Raw genomic sequence first — 27,941 nt, 5'->3', positions numbered from 1 at the left:
ATTTCAAAATGGTTACAAATTCTCCAGCTGTTTCCAGGAAAACACTTTAAATGCAATCAAGATTTATGTTTAAGTCCATCATTTGTGGTGATTATCTGTGAAACATCACAAACGATGAGGTTGCTGAACTATGAATTAACACAATTTTGTAAAAATTAAGAAAAGTGGGCATGCAGATATATTTGAAAAGCAAACAGAATACACATCTATGTATTATTCAGAAAACGTACCAAATTCTAATGATGCAATACTTCCATACAAACATAATGTGCAAGTTAGACCTGACGTGTATAGACAGTGGTTCCCCCAAATTTTTCATTTTTTCAGCAGATTTCATTGCTTCTCGTCCACCAAAAGCCTAGGGCTCGGATCCCTTTCCCTCTCACAATGCACAGTGGAAGCGCACATGCCATCATTATGGTCTGGCACTGGCCCTGATGCCAGGGTATGAGGTTAGCGTACCAGGGCAGAGCCAGGTATGGATGGTGGCTAGCCTCTCTGACCCAGAGCCTGCCTGATCACGGCAGGCAGAGTGGTTCCTACAGGACGGCGTGCATGGGCAGCGAGACCACGGTGCGCACATTCACGCCCGAGTGTTTCCTAACAGGAGCAGAGCCGGTGGGCTCAGCTAACCGAGGCGCATGAGCACAATGTTGATGGCCGTAGCTGAAGTTCCACCTGAGTTAGCAGGAAGGTGCGTCCGTCAGGGCATGCATGCTGGGGAAGTGCTGAACACCCATGCATGTTCATGCTACCCATGAGAGTTGCTCTACCCATATAGTAATATGGGAAGACAAGGCTTATTAAGTCTGGTTGCCCTATTGGATTGCAGGAGAGCAAACATGCTGTTTGGCACCGTTGAACTTGGGATGACAAATCCACACTGTTGACATCTGTAGTTTTGTCATCACTGCCCAAGAAGTGATACTTTAGGGAAGTGGGCATTTCTAGGTCAGGATTGGTTCTGTTGCCCCGTAAATTAGGGTTCATTCCATCGGTCCAGGGGGAAGGGCACATCTATGCATTCCAGAGGATGACCGCTATAGAACTCAGGCATTGAGAATGACAAATCCCTGCCATTTGGAGCCTAGTCAAATAGATGTGGGCAGAGGCTGTGACACTTGGCCTCCCGGAGTTGGAGCCTGGCACCCATAAAGATACAGATATCCATTCCAGGACCCCAGGGCCGAAACAGAGGAAATTTAGGGGAGACATCTGTTGTTCACAGGAATACCCTTTGAACTATCCCCAACTTCGGGGCGTGGCTTGGCCGACCAGCAAGATGGCAGCCACACCGTGAGTTTGTGCCTGGTGGGGGACCTAATCCTCTTGTTTCTCCTCTGGAGCAGCCGTCCGACATCTGTGCCTAATCTAGAGTGGCGCAGGAAGGCTCGGGAAGGCTGTGGATTGCAGCGGTGCGCCGCTTGGACAGCGGAGACCACATTGGCCTGTCTGGCATCTCAGGGTGGGCCTGGTTGGGCGCGCGGGTGAGCGCAGGCCTCGGCTGGGACGGCTGGCCAGGCCCCTACTGGACCGGACTAGTGAGTGCCGCAGGGGGGTGGCCCCTTGCCTTTCGTACCTCTCTTTGCTCCTGATATCGGGAGCCAGAATCTGATGGTGGACTCCCTGGCCTGTGTGCGCGGCGCCCTGTCTTCCCGCCCCTGCAGGGCCTATTCGGCGGTTGGCTCGGGCCACGGGTGCCCGTGAGGGTGTGGGCCTATAATTGAGCTGGGGGCCGGCCCCTCTGGCCTACCTCCCCCATGCCTGAGCGAATTTGGGGTAATTGCTGTCGCCCAGGGGCTGCGGGTGTGTTTCTCCCTCCCCCTCATTTCGAGATGGTGGAGGACTGGCGCGCTGTTGCCTAGGGTCTGGCTTTGACTGGGGCCCAGCTGCGGATGACTAGCGGGGCCTGTTCGGTGGCAGGACTCGAGCCGCGCAGCCCTGTGATGCAAGAGGGTTGCCACTTTGGGCTGCAGCGGTTGGCGTATACAGCTGCGATTGGTAGCGTGGTGCCGGACGCGGGGTTAACTTTGGGGCCCGACACCCCGCCTCCTTCTCCAGGCTTGGATGTGATGTGAACGGAGTGGAGGAGTGAGTGCCTGCATGGTGCTTTCATCCTTGGTGGCCTTCCCTTCCAGGTGACTACTACTGGTGCAGTGCTGTGCACTTTGCTGGACGCTAGCTTGGCTGACGGCACTGAGGATGGGGAAGACCGACCAGAAGCAGCCTAAGCTCACTTTTGAAGGGGGTAAAAAGAAGGGCAGCGTGTCCGGCTTTCCGGCGGATGATCTGCCGCCTGAAGAGGGGACTTCAGCTTCCTCTGTAAAGGCTATGTTCTTAGACCTCAAGCATAGCCCGGCTGGCATCGACGCTAAGCGTGACCAGTTGACTGAGCAAATGGATCATTTAAAGAAATGGGTGGATGGTCATGATGCCCGTTTTGAGCAGATGGAATCTCGCACCTCGGATTTGGAGGATGGACGCCGCGGAGATGGAGAACAATTGCTGCGCATGGAACGAGTGCTGGAGGTGATCCGCAACAAAAGTGAGGGCCTGGAGGCCCGGTCTCACTGTAATAACATTCGCATTCTAGGCCTCCCTGAGTCGACAGCTATGGGGCGTATGGAGGACTATGTCGAAACCATGCTGTATGAGCTATTCTCTGCTGAGCTCTCCCAGGTATTGGGGAGGAGAGGACCCACAGATCCCTGGGATCACGACCGCCACCGGGAACACCGAGGCACCCTATTATTGTACGCCTACTGAACTACCGAGATAGGGACACCATACTTAGACTGGCCAGAGTGCGGAGACCAGTGATTTATGATAACACTGAACTGAGCATCTTTCCTAACTATACTCCTGGGGTGCAAGCTGCCCGTAAGGCTTTCTTGCCGGTCAAGCGCATTCTGAGTCAGACCGATGCTACATACTCCCTCATTTATCCAGCTAAACTGCAAGTGCAACATAAGGGCAAGTTGCATTTATTTACTTACCGAAATTGGGTGCTAAGTTTGCTAAATCTGTCCATAAAAAGGTGCCGTTGGAGAGCTCGAGGGATACTAGCGGAGAGAGAGATAATGACTAAGAGGGTCATTCCGACCCTGGCGGCCGGCGGTATGTTGGCGGTAACACCGCCAACAGGCTGGCGGTGTTCCGCCAGCAATTCTGACCGTGGCGGAAAAGCCACGGTCATACTGCCGGCCCCTCCACTTTCCCGCCAGGCTTCCGCCTGGCGGGCATAATCCCCAGGGCAGCGGTGCAAGCACCGCTGCCCAGGGGATTATGAGTCCCCGACTGCCAGCCTGTCCGTGGCGGTAAACACCGCCATTGAAAGGCTGGCGGTAAGGGGACTGGGGGTGCCCCTGGGGGCCCCTGCACTGCCCATGCACTTGGCATGGGCAGTGCAGGGGTCCCCAGGCATTGCCCCATCGCGCCTTTCACTGCCCGAATTTCGGGCAGTGAAATGCGCGACAGGTGCTACTGCACCCGCTGCACATCAACATTACCTCCGGCTCTATTACGAGGCGGTGGCAATGTTGATGTGCCATTTCCGCTGGCCCAGCGGAAATGTCGGAATAGGGAGGCATGAATACCACCGGCAATGGCGGTATTCTGTCTCCCCCGGCCTCGGCGGTCTGGAGAAAAGACCGCCGAGGTCAGAATGACCACCTAAATGTCTTCTACTGTTTTTGGGACCTGTGGCCTTGCTCGCTGCCTTGGGACTGGCAAATGTGATATTGATACAAATGTTCGTGTTGGCTGCTCTACTATATACTCTGCACTGTGAGTCCCCTCGCCCCTCCATCCAGTTCGGGATGGTGTTTCGGATGGCCTGGCTCACGCCCCACTGGATGAATCCTTTCACATTGTTTGTTATTATTTTTTGGGATATGTATTTGGGGTTGGGAGGGATTGTAGTACTGACCCATTTGTGGGGTCAGCGTGGGTGGGGGTTTGGAATGTTCTGCTTCTGGTTTACTCCTTTTATCTTTCTTCCTTTACTCCTGCTCCTCTCTATGCATGCTGCCGAAGCCTTAACTGTGATGGTATGGGAGGATGTGTGCTCTAATAGGTTATTGGAATGGCACGGAAAAGCGTGACACCTGTGCGTTGCCTCACTTGGAATGTTTGTGGGCTGAATGATGGATGCAAGATGAGACTGCTGTCTGCCTATATGCAGCGCCATGCGATTGACATTTGCATGCTGCAGGAGACCCACCTGGTGGCGGCCACAAAAAAATGGATAAAGGCTGGCAGGATTGGAGAGTGTCACGCTGCGATGTGTTTGCGATACGCTAAAGGTGTGACGATTTTGATTCGGAAAGGGCCACAGCGGTGCACAAAAAACATACTTGTGGATCCTAATGGTCGTTACGTTATGCTACGCGGCACACTACTGGATAGACCTTGTAGACTGGTATCGATTTACGTCCCTAATACTGATGACCCTGATTCCTTTGGGGAAGTGTGGCGGTTGATTGGCTCACTGGGACCCGGGACCTTGCTGTGGGGGGGAATTCACTGTGATATTGCCCCTGTGGCAGATCGTGAAAGCCTGGCTTGGCCACAGCATGTGGTGGCTGCTAAGGTCCTATCGCTTGTGATGGCTGAAGGTGCTTTGGTGGATATATGGAGAGCAAAGCATGGAACTAACAGGGAGGGCACCTGTGTCAATTATGTTCATAGTAGTTGGTCCCGCATTGTTAGATGGCTTGGTACCAGGGATGTTGACCTCTGGACGCAGTCGATTAAGCATATGGCACGCACTGTGTCGGACCATTCGCCAGTCCTGCTGGAGCTGGCTGTACCCGGGGGCCCGAGACGAGCCTTTATGTGGAGGCTACCTCACGGTGCTCTTAAAGACCAGTTATTTAGGGATGAGATCCGTGACGCCATTGTGTATTACTTTCCTGAGAATCGGGGGTCGGTGACCTCGGCTGGAACAGTGTGGGAGACTTTTAAGGTGGTGATTCGTGATATCTGCCTCCCTAAACAGCATGGAGTGTTGAAGGTGCTGAGGCAGGATCCGGCAGATCTGGAGGCCCAGCTTGTTGATGTGGAAAAACGCTTAGTTGCGGACTAGTCGGGGGACCTTTTGGCTGCCCTGAGAAGTACGATGACACAGTATGAGGAGGCAGCACTACGTGAGGTTTGCTTCCTAGGGAGGCACGCCATAACAAGGAAATATGTTGAGGGAGAGAGGGCTGGCCGTGCGCTAGCAAACATGCTCCGTAAGCCGTGGGCAAGTAATTATATTGTAGAGCTGTCGGATTCAACCAGTGAGTGTCACACCGGCACTGAGCAGATCAGGCGAGTCCTCACTTACTTTTAGGCTGACTTTTTGTGGAACCTCCTGGGTTGGACTCGGCTGCGGCCAATGACTAATTTGCAGATATTAGCCTGTTGTGGTTTGAGAATTCCCATTGGTCATATCTAGATGCCTCCTTTTTGGTAGACGATGTGATTCAGGCTATTCGCAGTCTGCCAGGTGACAAGGCACCTGGGCTGGATGGTCTAACACCGTCCTTTTCCAAGGAATATGCTGATATCCTTGCACCGCACCTCCTGGAGGTCTATGCGGAAGCTCTTGAGACCGGTGCTCTTCCTGCCTCGCTGCAAGAGGCTTTTATTGTGACTATTTTAAAGCCCGGGAAGGACCCGAGCAGTTGTGATTCATATCGACCCCTCCCATTAATCAATACAGACAATAGGATTCTGGGGAAGCTGATGGCTGCTCGATTGCAGCCTTTGCTCCCGTCCCTGGTGCTCCTGGATCAATCCGGCTTTGTGCCGAGCCGCTCTACCTTACACAATCTCCATACATACTTTGCGATATCTAGCACGATTGACCCTGATGACCGTGCAGCGGCGGTGTTCCTGGATGCCACCAAGGCCTTTGACTCTCTTGCGTGGTCATACATGTTTGCTCTGCTGGCTCGAATGGGACTGAGTTTCAGGTTTATCCAACTGATTCGCTTGCTGTATTCACGACCTTCTGCCCGGGTGAGAGAAAATGGGACTATCTCTGACCCCTTTCTGATTGCTAAGGGCACTCACCAGGGCTGCCCACTCTCTCTGTTGCTTTTTGCAATCGCGATGGAGCTGCTGGCGGCTCGTTTGAGACAGCACCACAATCATAGGGGACTGGGATTTCGACAGCGTCCAATATTAATTTCCATGTATGCGGATGATATCGCCCTATATGTCCACGATCTGCAGCGACACCTAGACGCCCTGTTAGATGAAATAGTGTGCTTTGGATGGTTCTCCGGGATTACCATGAACTGCTCCAAGTCAGTGGTGCTGCCTTTATCTGAGACTACGGCGCAGTTCCCCTCTGAATTTCCCATTGGCTGGGCTAATGGCCCGGTGCGGTATTTAGGTGTCTGGCTGAGCAGGGACGTTACTACGCTTTTGTCAGCAAATTATGGCAAAGCTATTACGTGGCTGGAGGGCAAGGTGGAGCTGTGGCACTCATTGCCACTTTCGCTGATAGGTCGCATTGCGATAGCGAAGATGGTCATTTTGTCCAAATTTTTATATCTGTTTATCAATCTACCTCTTGTCCTTACCGTGAGTTTTCTGCAGTGACTTAGGTCCGCGCTGGTGAAGCTGGCCTGGGCTGGTGCACAGCCCACAGTTTCGTGGGAAAAACTGACACTTCCGTTTGAGATGGGAGGTTTGGCTGCCCCAGATTTAGAGCTCTATTATCAATGTGCGCAGGCACATTTTGCGCATTTTTGGCTGCACCCCACACGATACCTGCCACATTTCGCACCTGAAAGTGACGCTGTGTGGCCTGATAGATTACCATGGGTGCTTGGGAGCCTGATTAGACCCAGACCGCGAGGGGTCGACACTGTGACTTGCACAGCAAGAGCTTGGACCACGCTGTTGCGGCGTGCCAACTTGCGTGAGTCTTTTGCACCTGCGATGCTGGTATTGGATGTCGCGGACATGCAGTTGTCGGGAGATGCCCGTTTGCGTGAGTTTCTTCGTATGTCTAGCTTAACTACCTTAGGCTCTTGGTTTTCTGATGGGCTTTATATCTTCTCGGAGGTGGCGCTTAGCGATGGGCACAATACTGCGTTGCACCGACTCTATGTACTTAGAATTGGCGCTATGCTCCGCATGCGCTTCCCCTATTTCCCTGCGATGCTGCCAGTGTGCTGAGCGCTGGAACTCATGCATTAAACACAGTCCCCGCACAGGCTTATCACCAAGTTCTATGTTTGTATGCAGAGTGAGACGCCTGAGACTGAGATTTAAGCTAAAGTACTCTGGGAGGAGGACATTGGCGAAGCCATGTCTGATGATGTGTGGCAAAGATGCTGCGCGCATATGATAGCGCTGTCCCCTAACTACATACTGCGCCTTATTCACTTTAAGTTCCTACATCGTTTGTATTATAGGACCTGCAGATTGCGAAGTATGGGTCTACGTGCTGATGTGCGCTGTGTGAGATGTAAGGCCCCTGAAGCAGACTTTTTGCACCTCGCATGTAGCTGTGTTGCGCTGCGCGAATACTGGACAGAGGTGTTGCGGATGATTGAGGAGATGACTGATCTCAAACTGCTGCATACCCCTAAACCTGCCCTTATGGGTTATGTGTAGGAGATTCTCGCCACTTACAGGAGATTGGTAGGACTGCTGCTGCTGCTGGCTAAGCACAGGGTCTCGATGTGCAGGGGGCATAGCTGAGCTCCCCGTTGTCGTGAGTGGCTGCGAGATGCTTCGTTCTGTCAAGAACAACTAATTATATACTGGGAGCTTATGCCTGAGGGCTCCCGACCGAGAGACATATGGGCCTCCCTGCGCTCATTTTTGGACACCCGGGCATTTGTCGGCATCTGACAGCTAGGCGTTTCCCATTGATCATGCAAATAGTTATACTTTCCTTCCATGCTATCCGTCACGGCCTGCAGTTATACTGGTGTTCTGATGGCTGCATTGTTTTTCAGATCTTTCCTCCTTCGCTTCTATTTTTACATCCCTTTTTTTTCTCTTTCCTATTCTCTCTCTTTCTGAGCTTAGCCCCTCCCTTGTTGTACTGTCTTCTCATTCCTCATTGTGCACGTCGGGAGGCTTCAGAATATGGAAGCATTGTACTGTACTTAGTGAAGCCCTGATTCCTTCTATTGATGTATTGTAAGATGGTTATATGACTTTGTTGCTTCTTACGCTTTAATCAGTTCACAAGATGTAAGTGCTGACCTCTCAGATGTGGTACATTGGATATGTTATTATAAATGCATAATAAAAAAATAAAAATAAAATAAAAAAACTATCCCCAACTTCAAAGCATTTGCCTATTATAAAAAGGGGTGCGCGACATCTGCAACTTAGAGTACCACCTACATCTACGCAGGACCAGTGCGGCTGGACCGTCTCGGCATACTGACAGAGGAATTTGGGTCCCCTGGAGGATAACTGTCCAAGGAGGGGATCCAGACACCCTTTCATCATAAGAGAATAGCCTATGACTGATTGCCTGCTGAAGTGTGGCACCCTGAGAGTCTCATTCCTAGGGCAGGCTGGCTTGCCCCCTGTTCTCGACAGAGTTCTCAGGGAAATCAAAGACTTCTGGAGAGGGACTTACAACATAATCAGTATTATCTGGAGAGTGGTGCCCTCTGTTGCAGGTACACTGTGCTGGATTCCACCTGGCAGGAGAAGTGTGCATGTGGCTTAAGGAAGGAGTCTGGAGACCAGGCGCATCAAGTGCAGGGTAGCAGAGTACTACACGCATAACCGGTGTTTGGCCATCAAAAGTGAGGACCACTGCACCCGAAGACAGCTTGTCAAGTGAACGGATCACTAATGTAGAACCCTGCTGAGGATTCACAGAGGTCGAGTGGGAAGCATTTCTCTCGTGTAAAAGCTCAACTGCATGCTCATTGTGTGCTGTGTCTGTTTACAAGTTGGGACCTTCAGAGGTGTGGGTACAACCCTAGGAATGCTGCACATGGCCTAGTGAAGCACAACAGAACTTGCATCCAGTGTGTTTTTACAGAGCGAGAGTCCAGTATGGCTAAGGTCATAGCTTACTGGACGGATAGATAGGGGGGGGGAGTTTGTGACACTTGGCCTCCCAGAGTTGGAGCCTGGCACCCATAAAGATACAGATCTGCATTCTAGGACCCCAGGGCCAAAACAGAGGAAATTTAGGGGAGACATCTGTTGTTCAAAGGAATACCCTTTGAACTATCCCCAACTTCAAAGCATTTGCCTATTATAAAAAGGGGTACTTGACGTCTGCAACTTAGAGTACCACCTACAGCTACGCAGGACCAGTGCGGCTGGACCGTCTCGGCATACTGGCAGAGGAATCTGGGTCCCCTGGAGGATAACTGTCCAAGGAGGGGATCCACACACCCTTACATCATAAGAGAATAGCCTATGACTGATTGCCTGCTGGAGTGTGGCATCCTGAGAGTCTCTCTCCTAGGGCAGGCTGGCTTGACCCCTGTTTTCGCGAGAGGTCTCAGGACAATCAAAGACTTCTGGAGAGGGACTTACAACGTAATCAGTAATATTTAGAGAGCAGTGCCCTCTGTTGCCCATACACTGTGCTGGATTCCACCTGTCAGAAGAAGTGTGTGTGTGGCCTAAGGAAGGAGTCATGAGATCAGGTGCAGGGTAGCAGAGTACTACACTCATAACCGGTGTGTGGCCATGGAAGTGAGGACCACTGAACCCCGAGACAGCTTGTGAAGTGAACGGATCACTATTGTGGAACCCTGCTGAGGCTTCGCAGAGGTGGAGTGGGAAGCATTTATTTTGTGTGAAACCTCAACTGCATGCTCATTGTGTACTGTGCTTGTTTATAAGTTGGGACCTTAAGAGTTGTGGGTACAACCCGAGGAATGCTGCACATGGCCTAGTGCAGCACAACAGAACTTGCATCTAGTGTGTTTATTCAGATGAGATTCCAGTATGGCTAAGGTCATAGCATACTGGATGGAGTACCTCAATCTTGAGGGGTACGGGAAACCAGGAGTTGGTTGGACCAACCTTGTGCCTCAGGGAACCCCAAGTCATAGTATGCCTGAGTAGTGTCCATTGTGTGGAGACACAGCACTGAGCACTTTCTATATTGGATCAAACCTGTCTGGGGGGCAAGTGGAGGTTCCTGGGTAACAGACAGGGTGTCTCCAGTCCGGAGGCACGGACATGATAACTTGTTGCTTACAATCTGACCTGTCTATGGCAGGATGGGACAACATGTCCCAACAGCATCTCTCCATTCTGGAGGTGCTGAATTTCGTTACTACTTTGCAACACTGGATCGTCTGGTGGGGCTCGGTGCCTCCAAGTCTGTTGACTGGTCCCAGTGACCCTTCCCCTGAGTTTTACAGACCTCTGGGTGAACCTCATATTTGGAGCCAGAATGTTGCGGCCTTGTTTGCCTGCTGGCCTTTGTTTTCCCTGTCTCCCACCTTAACCCTGACACCTGGGGAGTGTGACCTGGCCGGGAGCTGCTAGGTGCCCAGGAGAAAGTACAATACTCTGAGTGTTGTGGTGGGGCGGGGACAACTGGAGGTCTAGGTGGCAGGTGGAGGGTGGATTGGGAAACAAGAACTCTGAAAGCAGTAGGGCATCCACTTGCTAGTTATCAGGGCACTGCATTAGGGTGCTGGAAGTGTGTAGAAGAGTGTGTGTTTGCTCACCTCTGCCAACTGATACCTGGTCCCTGTGCCTAGGCACGGGGTGGATGTGAGGGAGTCAGTCTGAGTGAGAACGAATGCTTGCTGGGGCAGCGCTGTGGTGTTCTGGGTACTCTGGTTCTGCCAGGGAGGTCCTAAGATTGGCATATCACTTTACCGGCATGGCTCAGGTCGTGGGTCTCGGAGGGAGAGTGTGAGTACTATGATATACATTTGTTTGCTGCTACTCCCAGCCCCGGGGCACACCCTTATTTACATGTGTTACACTGATTGTGGAAGACATGAGGTTGGGCCTAGTGCTGACAGCAGGTGGGCACCTCATGCGGGGAGAAAATATGTGTTTTCTCCATATGTATATACAGTGATTAATATTTAACACAGTAGGGCCTATTATCATGTGCTGCTCTGTTCCTTGAGATTCACCCCTAAGTTTACATTGTGTATTATTATGCCTTGTATGCTCATTGACCTATAGGGGGAGATCACATTGTAATTGAACTGTGTTGATCATGTGTGTGTGTTGAATACAGGGTTTCTATACATAGAACCTGTTTGAAGTTTGTATTTGGGGTTGTTCATCTGGGGTGTTGTGAGAACGTGCGCTGCTGTTGCTTTACACATTGCTTCTGGGATAGGCCCGACTGCTCTGTGCCAAGCTTCCCGAGGGTGAGCACAGGTTATCTAGCAGGTGTTCCTGACCACCCTGGATAGGAGTAGATTGCTTCACCTGGCTGGCCCAACACCAAAGCCAGCCAGACCAAGCTGCCTCCAACAATGGATCTCTGCAAATACATACTTCATTATCCCATACCTACTAAATACACCTCTGTAAAGCATTTGGACCCTCACACATGATTACTGATCATCAGATACAACACATCCCACAAGTCATGTACACCAAACACAAAATATGTGTGCAGGAAAATATACACAATATATAACTGCAAAAATGAGCAAAAACACCCATGACCCTGAACACGAACTGGGCAAAAGCCATGATGAACCATAACACCAATGTATTTTCATGATACAGAGGTCCAGTTAGGATAGTATATTCATATTTGATCACAAATGAATTCACAAAGAAATGTTAAAAAATATTTGTTTATGTAGAGCGAATATGCAATGGATATTCATAACACTTAAAATTATTCTGTGAAATAAAATATTTCATGTTTAGAAAACATATTTTAATATAATTAAGACACTATCAACGTTAGGTATCTATTTAAATAAATAAAATACAATCTCTTTGGAAAAACATAAGTCAGGGCGGCCATACCTACTTGAATAAATAAAACCTAATATCCAATTGAGAAAAAAAAAGAACTTACACTATTTCACTCTCCCACAGAGGATGGAAAAACCTCAAATGAAATGTAAATGGTTTCACCATATGATATTAAGGGTGGACCTTTAACTTTAGGGCTGTTGACTTACATTGAGAATTAATGACTCAAATGAAAGACTTATTGTGAGCGTTTGTTTATGACATCCTCAGGACGATAAAGATAGGGAGTTCTTATCTTGAATGGTGTATGTGATGAAATCCAAATTTGCTGTGCCAACCCTCTTTTTGTTACTTAGGTATCTGGTATTTGACCTTTGAGTTAGAAGAGACCTGCAGGCAACTTGTTCGCTACTTTAGCTACACTCAAAAAAAAAAATCTTTTTGCATTAATTATACAATAGCTCATCCTTTCAATCAATCAAGTATTTATAAGGTGCGCTTGTCACATGTGAAGGTACCGAGGCGCCTTTATAAAGTCAGCTTAATTGTGAGCAGGCCTTTTGCACAGTTGCATTAAGTTCAGTAATGGATTTTAAGCCTAATTGAACCGGCTTTCTCATTTGCGTCTGAAAGGTACAATTCTAAAAACCCTGTGTTTTCTACAGAAGGCTGCCAATGTGTGCACTTAACCGTGTAACCTAGAGGGAAAAATAATTCTCTAACTTTATTTAGAAAAATGATACAAACTCCAAATTAACACTTTAAAAATTCAACAGTGTGAGTAAATCATTATACTTTTTTAACTTATATTACTCATCCATATAGATTGACTAAAACGTAGCTAGTGTTTAGCAAAGAGGCCATTTACATTCTTGGCACGCTTCTTGTTCATGCTTGACCTACCCTGGTGCAAAGAAGTATGGCTTCTGGTTACAAAAGAAAACCACAAAAAAGACTACTGAAATGGAGGAAGCAGTCACTGGTAATGGATTTCTGCCCCAAAATTCATATGTCTGAAGGCATTATTTTTGACTGGGATGAATCTCCGACTTTTATCCAACCACACTCCAGAGGTTGGTCATGGAGGGTGTTTAGATCTCAATCTACCACTCCCTACAGGATACAATTAAATGTGACTTTCCCATTCTTTTCTAGGTAATGTTCTTGTGTTTTTTATTATTTCTCTATAACTTATGTTTCCCACATTGGATTTTCTTATTTTGTGTCATTTTGCTTATTTAGTTTCTCTCGTTTTAACTAACTTTGTTTTGAAATCTTAAGCCTTTCGCTCCTTAACAGTATTATTGTTGTGGTATGGTAGCACATACATCACATGCTTTCCCTGAAGAACAATATGCTGCTTGCACTCGCAGCGACGTGTGCCCCAGATATTCCTGATGCAAGCCTGTTTATGCAGTAAAGGTCAGATTGTTTATACTTTGTGGGACCTCAATGAAAATTTGCATCATGACTGGGACCTCTCTCCCCTATTTTAATAATCTTGTTTTTGTCAGTGTATAGTAAGGTTATTTTATACATTGTATGCTCTCAACCAAATTCATGAGTTAATTAGTGCAATCATAACTGCTACTGCTTAGGAAAATGTGATGACCAAGTCTGCCATGTAGGACAGAATGTTGGAACTCTTTTTGCCTGATAAACATACCTCTTTATTTCAGAATAAGACGCATACAATTTTTCAGTATCGTAGAATGTGAAGATGTAAGGCAGAGGGAGATTTTGTTTAAAGGTCTTCTCAAACGATTGAAAAGTTCTATACATTCCTGAATATTTTGAGATTTTCTTCTGAACACAAATCTGTTTTTTGCTCTGCAAGTTCTTCAATCGTGCAAACTGTGCCATTATTTCTCAGTGCAGAATACCTTGGTAAATCCTATTCAGATCATAACCCCCTTGTGCAATCCCTGCTCCTCAGATGACTATACCGACCTGGAAATGTAATGCTGAATCGTTAGCGGACTTAGGGGGTCATTATGACCCTGGCGGTTGGTGGAGAAGCGGTGGTCTTACCGTCAACAGGATGGCGGCGCCATGGTCATCCACCACTTCTCCGTTCTGCCCGCCAGGGCGGAGACGACCGCTGGGCTGGAGACCTGGGTCTCCAGCCCAGCGGTCGTCAAAATACCGCCGGCGATATTATGACCCAGCTGGCCGCCATGGATTTCATGGGGTTTGGAACCGCCATGAAATCCATGGCGGTAAGCACTATCAGTGCCAGGAAATTCCTTCCCTGGCACTGATAGGGGTCTCCCCCACCCCCACCCCGAGTCCTTCCCCTACACCCCCCACAACCCCTGCCACCCCCCAAAGGTGGCAGGACCCCCCTCCCCACCCTTACCCCCAACATTACCTTACACATACACACCGACACGCACGCAGCCACCACCAACACACATACCCGCACACACATCAACATACATGCCAACAGCCACACACACAGTCATACACGCACACCCACATTCAGACATACACGCACACATCCATACAGACATACATACAAACATACACGCACTCATTTCCAAACACACAACACCCGTATGCATACACGCACTCACACACCCCCTCTACATACACACACGCACACCCCCATGCACCCATACAAGACACAACACCCCCCAACCCCCCTCCCCTAACGGACGATCAACTTACCTGGTCCGTTGATCCTCCAGGACGTGATTCGGTGGGCGGTGTTCTGTTGACGTGGCGGTGGAGGTGGAGCAACCTCCACTTCCCCGCCGCCCCCCAGTATGGCTGCTGGCGGCTCTCCGTCCGAAAAAGGACGGAGGGCTGCCAGCAGTCCTAATACGCAGAGCGGAAAACCGCCACCACTGGCGGTCTTCAGCACGGCGGTCCCTCTGCGGTCTTGACAAAAGACCGCTGAGGTCAAAATGACCCCCTTAGTTTTTAAGGCAGCATTGGAAGAGGTGATTCATAATTATTTCTCTGAAAACAAAGTTACAGCACTCTCAACGCTGATTAAGTGGGGCACGCTCGAGACTCTAATTAGGGGGTACAGTTGCTACTGTGGGGATAAGGTCTAACTTGCACAAGAAGATATCGAAACAAAAACAGCTACTAAATGATTTGGGGAGGCAGTCCCTGCGAGACCCAGAGGTCAGAATTCAGAAGAGAGACTAGAGGGAACAATTGGTGACATTAGTGGAATGCTCGAAGAGGGGTATGGTTATAAGCACTACTTTTCAAAAATGTATGATGAAAGTGATATAGTGAGAAGGTAATTTTCGTGGCTAGCGCGCCCGCATAAGAAGTACTGATTTTAAAGATCTGTGATGAAATGAGCTTGCTGGTACACTCAGGATCAGAAATCAATGGGGTATTCAAGACTTATTATAGGATATAATCCTTGAGGGGTGACAGTGATGGGCAGGAGTTACAGGATTATTTATTGAATGCTACATTGGTCACACTCGCATAACATGATATAACACTTCTGGGTTCAGATAGTCTGGTGCAGTAAGTCTGTGTTCCTATACAGAGCTGGCCAGGAGCAAAATACTATTTTATGCAGCCTTTGTAGACATGTTGCCCCCCCACAAGCTGACAGTGAGCTTCAATGAAGCTAGGGATATGGGATGGTTACCTCCACAATGTGTCCCTTCCCAATAAAGAGATAAGCCATATGCCTCTTCCTACAGACCACTCTCAATGCTCAGTGCCCAGTACAAGACATTGAGCATAATATTGACAAATAGATTTCTCCCTAAGATTGGTGACCTGATCCACTCCTATCAATGAGATTGTATACCTAAACTTAGCATGATGCCTGACATTAGGAGGCTGTTGAAGGTATTGCCCCCCCCCACAAGACTATTCTAAGGCACTGGTAATTTCTATCGATTTGGAAAAGGCCTGTGACTCCTTTCACTGGGAGGCTTTACATACTGTTATGGTCAATGGGGGTCTGGCACATGACTTCCTTCTGTTTGACTAAAGTGTGATACACCAACCCACTGGCTCGGATTGGATAGGAGGTATGATTTCCAAGGTCTGTAACGTTAGTAGGGGTACAAGACAGGGCTGCCCTCTATCCCCTTAGATGGAATGATGGAGGGCATGGCAGTAGAGCTACTAGCCACCTTTATTTGAAAGGACCATTGTTATCAGGGTATCCAGATAAACTTTTTATATTTCTTTATATGCAGATGATATGCTTTTGTATTTGTGTGAAACAAAATTGAATGTACAGGGGGTGATTATGGCCCTCAAGATACTTGGCAGGCTGTTAGGGCAGAGGATGATTTGGAGCAAGCCTTGTGGGTACCTCGTGCATGCAACCAATGCTTCTGAAAGACAACAGGAATTGTGGGTTGATATTCAGTGGGGACAGACACAGGATATCACAGGCCAAGCTAACTCTCCCTGTAGATGAGGAAAGAATGGCCACCACATATCTAGACCTTTATTATCTGGCTGCACTGCTACAATAGGCAGCTAGATGGGGAGCTACTGCCTCAGGGGATGGGAGCCTGGATCCGCTCCCACGGGCCACTCTTATACAATTGCTACTTAGCCCTTCCATGAAACTTAATATGTAAAACAAAGACATCCTGATCAAGACACTTTGCTATGTCTGGACCAGGGCCCTGCTGAGAACACATACCAGATCACCAAATTCCTTTAAATTCACTGTGATTGGTACCACATCAAGGGAATTGGCATGGATTATGGGATTGGGAGGGGAGGGAACTTTCTTGAGCAATTTGTGTGCAGGAGGAAATATTAATGAGTTTCAGGTCTAAATCGAGATTTTGATATTCCAGACGGGCATTTTTTGTCTTCATCAGCCTCTACTGGTGACAATATGAAAATGGTGGGAAATTGGCACATCAGAGACTCTAGAATATTTCTTTTACCACTCTCATTGCTTTTATGCTTTTATCATGCTCTTTCCTTTTATAATGCTCATTCTTTTACCATGCCTACCTGTGAAGAGTAGGCAGATCAAGCACCACATGTACCACTGGGAAACCTCATAATTGGTACAGAGAAAGCAAAATAAAAGCAGTGGCCCTGCATATAACTAAAGCACTTCCATTTACCTTCTTCCTCTATAATTATGCGAAAAATGAAAATATTGACTCAGAAAACAAATTCATGCATTAAAAGTATTGAAGCAACAGGAAAATTAATTCTACATGTAAGCAGATAAGAACAATTACTTCACCTAAAGGCGAGTGGAGCTGTTTTCATGCAGTGAAAACAACTTTAAAATTTTCCACGCTCAGTGATATGTATTAACACGAGAGCCAGCTCCCTTAATAGCATTAAATTATACATTGCTAATAGAACCTATTTGAACAATAGATTCTCACCCATTTCTAACTAAGGGCCTCATTACGACCCTGGTGGCCGGCGGTTCACTGGCGGTAACACCGTTAACAGGTTGGCAGTGCACCGCCATTGTATTATGACCGTGGCGCATTAGCCACGGCCATACCGCCAGCCTCTCCATTTAACCGCCAGGCTTCCACCAGGCGGTCACACCGCCATGGAAAGGCTGGCAGTAAGGGGGACTCGGGGTGCCCCTGGGGGCCCCTGCACTGCCCATGCACTTGGCATGGGCAGTGCAGGGGTCCCCAGGCACAGCCACATTGCGCATTTCACTGCCCGAAATGCGCAACAGGTCCTGCTGCACCCGCTGCACATCAACATTGCCGCCGGCTCTATTATGAGCCAGCTGCAATGTTGATGGGACTTTTCCGCTGGTCCAGCGGACAGAAATGCTGTTTCGTCTGCTGGCTCAGCGGAAATGTCAAAATAGGGAGCCACAGATACCGCCAGCACTGGCGGTATAGTGGTGCCCACGGCTTCGGCGGTCTTTTTGAAAGACAGTCGAAGTCGTAATGAGGGCCTAAGTCTCTTGGGACTATAAAACAAAATAATCTGCTCAAAGAACAAAACAAAATTTTAAAGAAACAGCATATTAAGAGTTAATAAAAAACAAATACAAAAGAAAACTCAACTGACAATAAGAACATTCTAAATTGCATTAACTTAGACAGGTGGTGAATATAAATCAGCTTCGCAGCTATGCAGTGGTACGCATGTTTGAGAATAAAAGAAGAAACAGGTAGGTTGGGGGTCAGAAGGGTCGAGAGCTTCACCTTACCTTGACAGTGTCATACTAGCATGAAAGGTAAGAGTAAAATGACTGTTTGGAGATATGCAATAATTTACAAACATATGGAGACGCAACCAAATATCTGATGCTATGTGTAACAAGCAAGACTTCCCAAACTAGTTTCTATGAGATGGGGCATGTTCTGAGCAGGCAACTAAGTAATATAAACCGTGAAAAAAAAAACTGCCACACAGTCTATGTAGGAGGTAAAGTGGATTACTGAATATTTGTGTATTGTTGTTTCAAAGTCATCTTAAACCTTGTCTTTCAATTCATTTTGATATATATCGGACGTAGCAACTTTTCTTTTCTCCCGAGATGAAATGTGCTAAAAAATGACATGACAATGTCATACTAGAATGCAACTCACGAACGCTCTCACCACTCCCCCCCCACTGGATGCAGCAGACGCTAATGAAGCCGCACGCAATCTAGACCGCTGGTTATCGGAATGCGCTGACAGCAGGAAACCAACACAGCAAAACAACTAAATGGTTCACAACAGACATACAGGAGTCCAAACTCTCCTGCAGACTGAAACGGAAATGGAGGAACAGCAAATCAACCAAAGACCGCATAGCCTACAAGAACGCAGTAACCACGCACCACCAGAACATCAGAGCTGCCAAGAACGCAGCCAATCAAGAACGTTTCAGCACCAGTGGTCACAACAGCAAAGAGCTCTTCGCTATCATCAAAGAATTTAGACACCTCATCAATCCTTCCCTCCCAAGACCTCTGTGACGACCTCGCCACCTTCTTCCACTGAAAAATCCAGGACAGTTATGAGGGCTTCAAGAACCAAAACCCTCCCTCACCTCTCACAAATACCACCATGGACCCAGCACCTCACCAGATCCTGACTCCTGGACTCCATCATCAAAGAGGACACCCAAAAGACCATTGAAATCCATCATCTCAGGAGCTCCCTAGGATCCTTGCCCTCATCACATCTTCAACCTGGCCAGCACCACCATAGCACCTGAGCTCTGGCGAACTATCAACTGATCCTTCAAGACTGCCAACTTCCCATCAAACAGGAAGCACGCGGAGATCAACCCGCTACTCAAGAATCCTACCGCCGGCCCAAGGGAGCAAAAAAACTACAAAACCACCTCTCTGCTCCCTTTCCTAGCCAAAGTAATGGAAAAGGCTGTCAACCAGCAACTCACCAAATTCCTCAAGACACACCAAATCCTAGACTCTTCCCAATCCGGATTCAGGAGCAACCACAGCACCGAAACAGCACTGCTAGCAGCCACCAATGACATACAGGCCATACTAGACCGCGAAGGTCTGGCTGCACTCACCCTCCTCGACCTCACCGCCACATTCAACACCGTTTCCTACTCCACCCTCAGCCAACAGTCTCCACAAAGCCAGCATCCCGGATAAAGCACTGGAATGGATCAGGCCCTTCCTCACTGGAAGAACACAGAGTGTCAGACTACTGCCATTCACATCAGAACCCAAAGATATATGTTGCGGAGTACCCCAAGGATCATCACTCAGCCCAAAGCTTTCTAACATCTACATGGCCCCACTAGCCAAGATCACCAAACAATATGGGCTAAACATTGTCTCCTGTGCCGATGATACCCAACTGATCCTATCCCTGTCTGACGACTCTGTGAAGGCCAAAAGAAGTTTCCACAATGGGATGAGAGCAGTCGCCACCTGGATGGAAGCCAGCTGCCTCAAACTCTACTCGGACAAGACGCAGATCCTCGTAATCGTCTCCACCCCTTCTGCCTGGAACGACTCCTGGTGACCCAACGTACTGGGAAATGCCCCCGCTCCCACGGATCACACATGCAATCTGGTCATCATCCTGGACTCCTCACTAACCATGCCCCACCAAGTCAATGCCTTCTCTTCATCATGCTTCCACACCCTCTAAATCGTTTGAAAGATCTGCAAGTGGATCCCCTCTGACACGAGCAAGGCAGTCACCCACGCACTTGTCACTAGCAAACTGGACTACAGCAACGCACTCTATGCAGGCATCAGCAAGAAACTGCAATCAAGACTACAAAGAATCCAGAATGTAGCAGCCAGTCTTATCCTGGACATCCCCCGACACAGCCACATCTCCTCCCACCTCAGAGACCTACACTAGCTCCCAGTCAACAACCACATCACATTGAAACTCCTGATCCACACCTACAAGGCACTACACAATATAGGATTGGCATACCTCAACCACAGCTTCGCCTTCTACGTACCCAACAGACAACTTCGTTTGTTCAAGCACACCCTCACTGCCGTTCCCAAGATCCCGAAAAGCCCAGAAGGAGGAAGATCATTCTCCCACCTCACAGCCCAGACATGGAACACGCTACCTCTCATACTCAGACAGATAGCATCACTAAAGCAGTTCAGGAAGGACCTCAAGACCTGGCTCTTAGATTGAGAAGCACACCCACAAACAGCACCTTGAGAACCTATGGGTGATTAGCCATGCTTTAGAAATGATTGACTGATTGATTGATTGACGTATGAGCTGGGATTATCAGTGCCTGTGCCCAAACAAAAAAGAGCTGGAGGAAGCTGGTCAGGACAGTCTCACTGTTATGATTGCATATTGCACTACAAACCGCTACAGACCTGCAAAGTAGTTTCACAATATTTTCAGAACATTCAAAGTGATGCCCCTGTTTCTATCAAACTGCAAATCAAGTAGGCTCCTTGTCACATTGAAACTCCCTGTTACAGCTACAGTTTCAAAACAACGTAGAAGTTAGAGAGTATATACGAAGAAAATAACTACTTCCTTGGGCATCAAATCACTGAGTGACCCACGGCTTTGTTTTGAGTCTCTCCTTTACCTTAAAATTAAGCTAGCTCTATCCCTTCCCCTCTAATAAGAAAACAGTTGCGCTCCAGGCTCAGAACTGCCTGCTTGCATTACATTTCGCACACAAACACACACTCTTCCAAGTGGCCTCCTCAGTCATCGCTATGCATGTAACACGATTCCTTTCATGCTGCTGTGATGCATGCAAATGCAAAAATGAAAATGCCAGCCAGGTGTGTTTTAATCGATGTAGAACCAAGTACCAGAAAGGAGGAAGGAGGAGGGTCATGACACACTGTAACAGGAGGAAGCCTGCAGTAGTGTGATGGCCAACAAAAATGTTCAGTTAGTGAAATCCCCCTGGAGAGCACAAAGCACAAAAAGGAGGGTAATTTTGAAAAATGGACCAATAAAAAGGAAGCATTTAAGATAAGCACAACAACGAACAAATGGAAAGAGTGGGCGTCGTTAAAAGGCCATATTGAATACAACATGTCTTGCAGACAGAGCTGCGCACTGCCTAAGTTTGACCTAAAAACAAGCTTTAGCATCTACACACCCTCATTAAGCTCTTGCGGGATAAAAACATTATTTTTATTGATTCTGTTTTACAAAGATACAGTCCGTTAGAAAACAGACTCTATTTTTCTGTGCTTTAGTATGCATAAGCTCGAGTGGGCTTCTTAAGAGTACCATAGTCTAAAATCCATCTTCAAATTTATAAAAGAAGCAGCAAACTTAAATGCATAAACTCAGATTAGTAACACCTCAATTGCCTCTTTGAAGCATGAATGTGAATGCTGAAAGATATGCTCACCGTCGGGACAGTAACAGCCATCGAGGCAGTGAAGGTTGCTTCCTAGACACTCCTTTTCAAATGTGCAAGTCGGTGGGCAACAGCTAATGCAATCTCGATGAACAAATCTGTCTTCACATTTTTCACCTGCAATATTTACAAATAGTAGTCAAGATAAAGAGATACATTTTTTGTTAAAGTGTTGCAAAGGTCACAATCTGAAATTAAAATGTATTCTATTGTTGGTGAGTACATAATAAATGTAATGATTTATTTGAAAAATAAAATCCTTGCAATTTTGCTACATCTTGTTTATCAGTGTATCAGTGTATCATTGTAACATCAATGTAACATTTTAATATAAACATCGGTGATGCGAATGTGAGACAGACTCAGAGCTATAGAATTAACTTCAGAGTATCTCCCTGCATCTGGGATAAGAGCAAATGGTCGAATGAGACCTATTTCAGAACACAACACACACACAAGCATGACTTTACATACATTTGAATACTGGGCTATGTTGTTCAGACACCCAAAGTCAATATTTATATACTAATACACTAAAAAGTATTGCAGTGTGGTCATGGATGCTGTGAAGTGGATGCTCCAAAGACTGGTGCTGTGATATCCTTAGACCTGTGATTCAGGTAAACTGAGCAACTGGTCCTTTCACCAGATTTCTCTTGGCAAAGGCTAAACAACATTTTTTTTCTTGAAGCATTTAGGTGCACAAACCACACTTTGAGAGAAGAGGAACCAACCAGAGGAGCATCCTACACCCTTCCTGATCAGTGGATTCATGGTGCGGGTTGTAGCAGCCAACCTCTCTGAACTAGCATCCCGTCTGTAGGCTCTGGTATAAACACAGGTCAGGGCTGTCATGTTGAAGGAAGACAAGTCTTCCAACCAAATTATTAGCTGTGAGTGAAGGAAAGCTCTGACACAAGATTGGACTCCAAGGTGGAAAGAGGCACTGGTAGTTTCCTAAACATATATTTATGTATACTGTCTTCTGTGGTTTGGGATGCTTTTGCCTCTCTGTCTAGTGTTACGTGATCTGCAACTGCTAGTTATGTCAGACAACAAGTGACAGACGAAACAACCACTTTGCTATCAATCTAAGGTTCTTTCTCAACCACTATTGAAAACACTTTGCCAGAAATCAAACTATAAACTGTGAAGGAGGTATTCCACTGTGTCTGTCTGTAGAATGAAGATTTCCTACTTAAGGGGAGACATGGTTAGAGTAATGAGAAGCTCAGATGTTTGCAGTTTGGTCTCAAGTAAAAAATCCAAAATAAAAATCAGAATATCCTTACCACAAGAGTTCCTTGCTCCTTTCTCCTCTGTATTACTGTAGCCCCTTTATCAGAAGAGGTGATGTGTCAGAAGTTGCAAATTTATTTGCAAGTTCCTATAACAAATTGGCACAACTTGGCTTTTCTGTTTTTATTTTGCATTTGTTGTGAATCCTGGTGGGCATTTTTCTGTGTTTTCAATTCTCGTACAAAACAATTGTTAGCAGTTTTTATATTTTTGGTGCTGTAACAATTCACAGGGATGGTGTTTCTCCAGTGCTTAGAAACAATTTTGATTTTATTTAATTTCTTCCCTCATTTATTTATATTGACTATGATTACTGTCTGCTATGGGTCTTATCCTGCCTTTCATGATCATCGGCTTTAAGCCTGCTAAGGAATAATATGCATACTGTTAGCTGCATGACCTTCGGTGACAGCAAACTGTGATGTTGTATGGAAAACAGTTGAGGTCGTGGAAAACTTCATGACCTTCTTGAAACATCTGGTCATTTGACTATGTGGGTCACACATTTCCTTCACCTTTGTTTTTTTCCACATTTCAGGGTTGGATCTAAGCAATCTTGTTTTTATTTGAAAGTCAGAATGAGGACATTGAAGCATGGATATCTGCAAGGCACCTGATGTGCTTCTGCTGGGCATATGTGCGAGTTGTACAACCTACTTTACTTTCTGTGATATGTGTAATGGTTGCCAGTCTTGTGCAGAAATGACAAGCACAGATGTATATGTTGCTCTTACATGCAACACAGAAATATTCAGAGAACATCAATGCGATTAGCCAGGCTCCCAAAACAGCAGGGAGTGGAAGAGTGGAAGTTGGAAGTTGGTTCTGTGAGTCCAGGGACCATGGAGGGAGTAACAAGACACTGAATGGCTCACGAGTCCAGAATGTGGCATTGTGTAAGCATCCATAATAAAAACCATGAACATTTCTTCGAGATAGGGTCGGCATGTATACTTCTTTGACAACAAATGGTGCATAAGCAGTATAAGTGCACAAAAAGTCAGAGTTTTTCAGTTTTCACTAAACAGCAAATATTTGCTTCACTAGGGTTTTATTAGCTATAATCAGTTTTAGGCAGTCTTTAGTATCGTAATATTCCTGCCTTTCTCCACCACAGGCAAGGCTCTCCTTATTCCCAAGCAATGTCCTACATCCTCTCTGGGGTGCTGTTATGATAAATGGTGAGGCAGCAATAAATACATATGAGCTGGTGTTAGGGAAATTCCCATCTCTGTCCACCTGAGCTGAGCTACAGCAATTTTCTTATCAGCAAAAGACACAACGTGAGGCTATTTCTATGGGCCAAGGTTTATGTGATGGTCATACCCCCTTATTAGTGGTAAGCTAGTATTCCTAATGGTGCCCTAACATCACCCACTTGTGTTTTTATTCTTTAGTGGTCACTCATTGCTTGGGATTCATTTACTGCCACCAACACATTCAGCAAATCTGGCTGCCTCGCTCTGCACCTCAGAAGGATGACCTGCAAACAGTGACAGCCTCAGGGAATCTTCCTGCATGTGGCTTAGCAAAACTTAGTACCAATTCCACCCCACATTTGGGTTCCGAAAGAATCAGTTCATTCCTCAAAAGCTGTTGTACATATCTCAGTTCCCTCAAAGAAAATACATCTGTCCCCTTGGCAAAATGAAGGCCCAGCAAGGCAGTCCCGCAGTTAACCATTCATAGCTGGAAAATAACTAAATCCATGCATGCTCCTGCAAAAAAACAAACGTCATGCAGCGGTTTACACAATCATACTGAAATAATAACTGCTTCAATTATCCATTGTCCTTGAAGGAGGAGCAATGTTTGGTATCCTTTTAGCCTTCCAAACCTGGTGCCTTCCCTGTGAGCTGTAAAACCTTGCATTTGGGAGCTGTAAAACCTTGCATTTGGTGCAACCACTCAGCCCCCTGCACTCACACAATCACACATATCTTTAAGGAAGGTCACCTACAATAAGGTTAAGCAGTAGTCACTCTCTTCTGGGAAGACCACTGAATGGTAATTGTAATGCAGATAAGAATATGAACAACTGGAAAATGAGATAACACAAACTATCCAGCCTGTGACTAATAACCAGGTGATGGTTTTGCTGCTAAACTGGTGAAACACAGCATGAACAAATTCAACCTACTGCAGGCAGAAAAGTCATCCCTCCAGTCTCGAATTGGAACGCCAGAATGGGCGCATGCACGAGCGTATTCTGTCACTGTTCTGCAATACGTGTCATCATCATCTGCTCTAAAAAAAAAAGAAAAAGCTGTTAGAAAAAGCATTGGTGGCCAAGTACATTTTTCTGTTGAGGAAACAAACCATCCAGTTAGCCAAAGGGTATTGTTTACTACTCAAATCTACGACAAAACTGCAATATTTCACATTGTATCCCTCATTACAAATCTCATAGAAATTCCAATGTAAGAGCAAATAGGAGTTTGCACCTGGTTGGAAATGTAAATTTGGTAGTACTCATTGCACTGTAAATATTTTATCAGGATAATTTTCACCAGCCAAAACATAACAGTATTTGTGTGGGGGAAACTCAAGATTCTGAGATCGCCCACCTCATAATGGGGGTAAGCACATTGTTTTACCATGTTATCCTCCAAGCCAAGACATAGAGGTCAGAATTATGCAGTATTACTGCACCAGGTTAACACTACACCAGCTGGTTATCGGTATTTACAAGTTGTAATATTACTGCAACAAATTTTCACTGTAGTTGTACTGAGCCCCCTAGATGAGTTGAAAAAGAAGGAACTTAAAAACTGAGTGAATCTGGGCTGGGGGAGTGCGCCAAAGCATAGGGCGCCCCCAGGACAGGTAGGTGTGGGCCGGATCAGATCAGTCCCAGGCGGCGGCCCAACAGGGGCGCCGCAGAAATTCTAAAAATCGCGCTCACCCCCGGGGGTGAGCTGATTGGTAGATGGGGGCATAGTGGGGGGCTTATGGTGGGGTCGGCAGGGGCAGCCAGACATGGGTTAAAAGGGACAGCAAGTCCTGAGCAGGTCATCTTGTTTTCTTGACCCAGGCTGCCCCTGATGATCGTCAACGCACCCACCTCCGGAGGACTGGAGAATTTTTTTTATGGCAAAGGAATTGTTCCTGCTTTGCCTCTGTTGCTGCCTTGACCTCTGCTTCAGACCTGCCCTCGGCCTTGTCGCTTTGACCTATCCCTGGCCTGGGGTGGCAGTGGCTGGCAGGGAAACCCCAGCTGATTGATTTAATATCAGGGCTTGACCTTTGTGACCAGCCCTTGCTTCCTTGCCATCGTTTTGGAGCCTGGGATCAGGAGAGGCATCATAGGCAGGGTAAGGAGTGGTGGGTGTCATAGCTGTGCTCCGGGTGGGCAGGGGTTTTTCTTTGCTGAGTGGGGGGGCGGTGTGCTCCTCGGGGGCAGCAGGAACAAGAAGCAATTTTATTGATTTGTGGTTACTTCAGTAATTTTGCATAGCTGGTGTTGACCTGCTTGAAGAATAACATTCTTTTTCAAGCTAAACATGTACCAGGTATTTTTAACATTGCAGCTGATGCATTGTCTCATTTCAAGCCCACATATTTTCCAGGACAGATGTGGAGTCTTGGAACTCACCCTTGGCGGAAATAGTGGCAGCCAGCTTTGCACCAAAAACAAGACGGGCATATGAGAATGCATTCCATAGTTACATAACTCCCACCTCTACCAACACCCTAGTGCAGCCTGGCTCCTTGAGTAGTTGGTTGTGTTTTCTTGAGCGCTTGCGAAGTCAAGGTAAATCTGCCACGAGTGCCAGGCTTCACATCTCAGCCATAGCCTTTCTTACTAAATTGGGAGGGGGATGAGTGCAGATCATTCTTGGTCTTTCCTTATCAGGCAGACACTCAAGGAATGGGAAAGGTTGGAAGGAACTATTCCAGACCAGTGGCGCCCCAATGACGTGGACAAGCTGGAAAAGATCTTGGGGTGCCTGGCCGGGATCTGTGACTGATTTTGAGGCCACCCTATTCTCAGCAGCCTCACGCTTGCCTTTTATGGAGCTTTTCGAGTCTCAGAGCTTACGGCCAGGTCTAAGCAGGACATTCACGGTGGGATTTTGTTCACTCATGTTCTCTGGAAAGGGGGGGGATTTGGTAATTACTACACCACGCTCAAAGACAGACCAGTTGGGCAGAGGCAAACAGTTAGTACTAGGGAGGGCCGGTGACTTCCGTGGTTGCCCAATAAGTGCAGTTCACAGGTACTTGCAGATTCATCCCCAGGTTTCTTCCACCTCCTTATTGGTTCATGCATCTGGGGTCCTCCTCACTAGGTATCAGTATTCCCAAGTATTGCACAAAGCCTTGCTAGCAGCTGGCATGCAGGGCAAATTTAGTTCCTATTCATTCAGGATAAGAGCGGCAACATCAGCTGTGAGGGCAGGGCTCAATGCCAAGATGGTCAAAGGGATAGGGAGGTGAAAGTCAGATTGCTATAAGCACTGTGTACGTCTCCATATGATCTAGGAATAATTGATGGCACAAGCCAATGATGACATGTGCAACAGAATCTTCTTTTTGTTCCTACTACCTCTCAGTCTTCCATTGAGCACATGGCTGCAGCCAGTGTTTGGGTTATTGGACATTCCTTTGTGCATCAGGCGTGGCCGTTCTTCAACCTGTATGGCAGTTGGGCGCAAGACGCAGGTCTCCAGTTTCTTTAGATAGCAAGAAGGGGTCTGTGCCTTGATGGTCTTCGCCAGCTCTTAGAGAAGGTTCTGCAACGGCCAGTGCTCATCATCCTTCATGTGGGAAGAAATGATCTGCCAACAAGGGGGAGGAGAGCAGTGTTTGAGGACCTGATGGTGGAGATCTCCTGGTTAGCAAAAAGGTGTCCAGGAGCTATCATAGCATGGTCCCATATCATTCCTAGGCAGATATGGAGGTCAGGACACTCAACGAAGGCCCTTAACAAATCAGTCAGGCGGCTGAACAAC

The 27,941-nt window shown here is 47.1% G+C and overlaps 1 protein-coding gene across 1 annotated transcript in view; it reads right to left on the bottom strand.

The window, feature by feature from the left end:
* The window catches only part of OTOGL (otogelin like), a 1,080,166-nt gene that overhangs the window by 787,016 nt on the left and 265,209 nt on the right, over positions 1 to 27,941 (bottom strand). The window contains exons 9-10 of the mRNA XM_069227564.1: positions 25,127 to 25,233; positions 21,679 to 21,804 (exon numbers count right to left, since the gene is read on the bottom strand). Of these exons, the coding sequence (XP_069083665.1) occupies positions 21,679 to 21,804; positions 25,127 to 25,233 (233 nt within the window). The remainder of the gene's footprint in view (positions 1 to 21,678; positions 21,805 to 25,126; positions 25,234 to 27,941) is intronic.

The sequence above is a fragment of the Pleurodeles waltl genome, chromosome 4_1 (genome assembly GCF_031143425.1).
Source record: "Pleurodeles waltl isolate 20211129_DDA chromosome 4_1, aPleWal1.hap1.20221129, whole genome shotgun sequence".
NCBI classification, from domain to species: Eukaryota; Metazoa; Chordata; class Amphibia; order Caudata; family Salamandridae; genus Pleurodeles; species Pleurodeles waltl.
Note: the sequence above shows the minus strand (reverse complement) of the source record. Positions and strands in the feature narration are given on the sequence as shown.